General features: G+C 48.4%; 1 protein-coding gene across 1 annotated transcript in view; it reads right to left on the reverse strand.

The window, feature by feature from the left end:
• Positions 1 to 2,731: 2,731 nt before the first annotated feature.
• LOC103212387 (synaptophysin) overlaps positions 2,732 to 3,312 on the reverse strand; it is a 13,026-nt gene continuing 12,445 nt past the window's right edge. The window contains exon 6 of the mRNA XM_007958371.2: positions 2,732 to 3,055. Within this exon, the coding sequence (XP_007956562.2) occupies positions 2,732 to 3,055 (324 nt within the window). The remainder of the gene's footprint in view (positions 3,056 to 3,312) is intronic.

The following is a 3,312-nucleotide window of genomic DNA, read 5'->3' on the forward strand; positions in this document are numbered from 1 at the left end:
ATAAACAGCAAAGACAGGTCTCCTAATTTGAGGGGTGGAGACCTGGGGTGTGGGGTGGGGAGGGCGGGCAGGCTTTCTCTTGAGCTCTTGCCCACCCATGGGGTTATCCTGGGCTGTATTGACCTGTGGAGACAAAAGAAACAGAAAGGAGAGAAGGCCCAGACATAGGTGGTGCCCTCAGGGAGGGGTTAGGCTGATAAGTCTTTATCTAGGCTTTACCCTCCATCCTAACAAGCCTTTTCTTCCTTCCTTCACTCTTCACTCATATCCTTGGAGTTGAATTCATCCCAGCTGCCCCTACAGGGAAAATACCCCCAATTTTGCCCTTAAAGGTCAAGATGGTCCCCTCTCAGGGGAAAAAAAAAAAGGCTATTAACAGTACTGTTCTAGCCAAAAAACAACCAAACTCACTGCTGTCAAGTCGATTTTGACTCATAGCGACCCCTCCTTGGGTTTCCGAGGCAGTAACTCTATGGAAATAGATTGCCCAACCTTCCTTCCGAGGAGTGGCTGGTGGATTTGAACCTCCAGCCGTCTGGTTAGCAGGCAAGTGTCTTAGCCACTATGCTACCAGAGCTCCCACTACACCACCTAGCCATTGGTAATAAACTATATTGAAAAAAACAAATGTCCTTGTTTTGGGGGAGCTTACATTGTAGCAGGGGGAAACAAATTTCAAAAAATGAACATGATGCATCAGTGAATTATCTAGTATGACATAAAAAAATAAAATAAAATAAACCACTGTCATGGAGTTGATTCTGACTCATAGCGAAACATCATTGATTTCCAAAGCAGTAAGTCTTTACAGAAGTAGATCGTCCCATCTTCCTTCTGTGGAGTGGCTGATGGGTTTGAACCACCAACCTTCTAGTTAGTAGTCAAATGCCTTAGGCACTTTGCCACCAGAGCTCCTTTGTGTGACATAGGTGAGAATAAGTGAAAGGAAAAAAAAGAAAAGTAGAGTAGGGTTAAGTGGGATTAGAAGTTGTCAACAGGGCAGGTTACTGTATTAAATAGGATGACCAGGGAAGACCTGATTGAGGAAGTGAGATTTGAATAAAGACTTGAGTGAGGTATGAATCACAAAGATGGGGTGTGGAGAGAGCTGAAAATTATGATAAAAGTACAAGGTACTATGAGAGGGATAACAAGGGGGATTTGTTTTAGACAGGAGAGTCAAGCAAGACCTCTTGGAATAAGTGACCAAAAGGATGAAAACGCGCTGGCCAGGTATGGCTATCAGTGTTTGTGTGTGTGTGTGTGTGTGTGCATGAAACTCCAGGCAAACAAAAAAGCAAATATAAAGACCCTAAAGCTGGATTGTGCCTGGCATGCTTGAGGAACAGCAAGATGGCCAGTGTGGTCAGAAAAATAACCACAGTGAAGACTTTAGCTTTTAATCTGACAGAGATGGGAGCTATAGAAGGGTTCAGAGCAGAGGAGGGTGATGGCCTGATTTAGGATTTAACAGAATCTCTCTGGACGCTGTGAGAAGAATAAAAAGTCAGTGAGTGGAGGTGTGTGTGTAGCTCTAGGGGAGAGATAATAGGGAGAAGTGGGAGAATCATTTTGAAGGTAGAGCCAACACGATTTTTTTGATAAATTATGAGATGCCTAAATCCTCCCTGGGAGCTCTGGTGGCGTACTGCCTAAGGCACTTGACTGCTAACCAAATGGCTGGCGGTTCAAACCCACCAGCCACTCCTCGGAAGATTAGGTAATCTACTTCCCTAGTGATACTGCCTCGGAAACCGAAGTAGGGGTGGCTATGAGTCAGATTCGACTCGTCGGTAGTGAGTTTGTTTTATGCCCTTTTCTATCCTTTCCAACCCAGTGCCAGAAACTACCCCACCCACGTGTTGCCCCCTCCACCATACCTCTGCCAGAAACAACATCTTTTCTTTCCACTTTCTCCCCTCATATCAGTCTATGGAAACCTCACTTCTCTTCTGTTGTTGTTATTGTCGATACTGACTCATGGTGACTCCATGTATGCAAGCGTTTTCAAGACTGTGAGCTTTGGAAAGCAGATTGCCAGGCCTTACTTCCGAGGCACCCCTGGGTGGTTTTGAACTGCCTTTTGGTTACTAGTCCAGCACTTAACCATTTGCGCCACACAGGGATTGCTTACTTCTGTTTTAAGGCCCAGCAAGAAAGCCTTAAAGTCTTTCTAGTGTCCCCGCCAGTCCCTATTCCTTTTCTGAAATTCCACACTTCTGTCGTTCATCTCGAGGGTTGGGGAGAGGTGGGAAATCTATTACCTCTTCCGGGATTGGTGAGCTCGGCTGACCTTGATGACCCAAGCCTGTTTATTATCACCATTGGTTTTAGCTCCTATTGACTCATCAACCACTTCTAAGGGCCACCTCTTCTACACCTCCGTGGCTCCTGCGCTCCGCTGATTCGCCACTGTGCAACTTCCCTCTTGCCATTGGTTGCTTTGACCGCTTCTCTCTCCCCTTCCCGCAGTTACCACTTCTACCTTTTTCCCATTGGTTCCTCATTACGCCCGTCTTTAAGTATCACTCTCCTGCTCTCTATTCATTGGCTAGATTTCAGCTAGATTTTACCTGTAGCCCTACCTCTTTTGGCTACTTCAAACTTCCGCCCTTACTTGCCCGGCAAACTCTACGTATAAATCTTCTCCTGCCTCTTATTGCTTCACTGACCCGCCAATTTCCTTTCTTGTACCTTCGTTGGACATAACGCCCGCCAGTCACTCACCAGGTTACATTTGATTGGAGAAGGAAGTGGGCGCACCCTGCGGACCGTAGCCTTGCTGCCCATAATCGCCTTGGGGCCCGTAGCCCCCGCCGCCACCGGCTGGCTGCCCGTAATCTGGCTGGTAACCGCCTTGGGGCCCGTAGGAGTCCTGGGGCCCATACCCGCCGGGGCCCTGTCCGTAGCCTGCCTCGCCGTATGTGTCCCCGGGCGCTGGCTGCTTCTCGGGTGCGCCAGGGGGCGAGCGCAGGAACGGGGCGGCCCAGCCTGTCTCCTTGAACACGAACCATAGGTTGCCGACCCAGAGCACCAGGTTCAAGAAGCCAAACACCTGTGGGGAGATGAGGCCCGGCTGTCGGCTCATGCCCATTGACTTGATAGTCGGGGGAACATTGAGGCCAAGCACAGGGATGGGCGGTGTGGGGCAAGGATCTAGGAGCTCCTGGAGGGTTGTGGTTTCTGAAACCTGGACCCTTCAAGTCCCAGCATGCGAACGTCAATGTGCAGAAAAATCACGGTGTGTGTGTGTGTGTGTGTGTATTAGAATTCAGATTCCTGGTGATGTTGATATCTATCAGTATTGAATAT

This window comes from Orycteropus afer, unplaced genomic scaffold (assembly GCF_000298275.1).
Source record: "Orycteropus afer afer isolate SDZICR_OR568_19922 unplaced genomic scaffold, OryAfe1.0 scaffold00946, whole genome shotgun sequence".
Lineage (NCBI taxonomy): Eukaryota > Metazoa > Chordata > Mammalia > Tubulidentata > Orycteropodidae > Orycteropus > Orycteropus afer.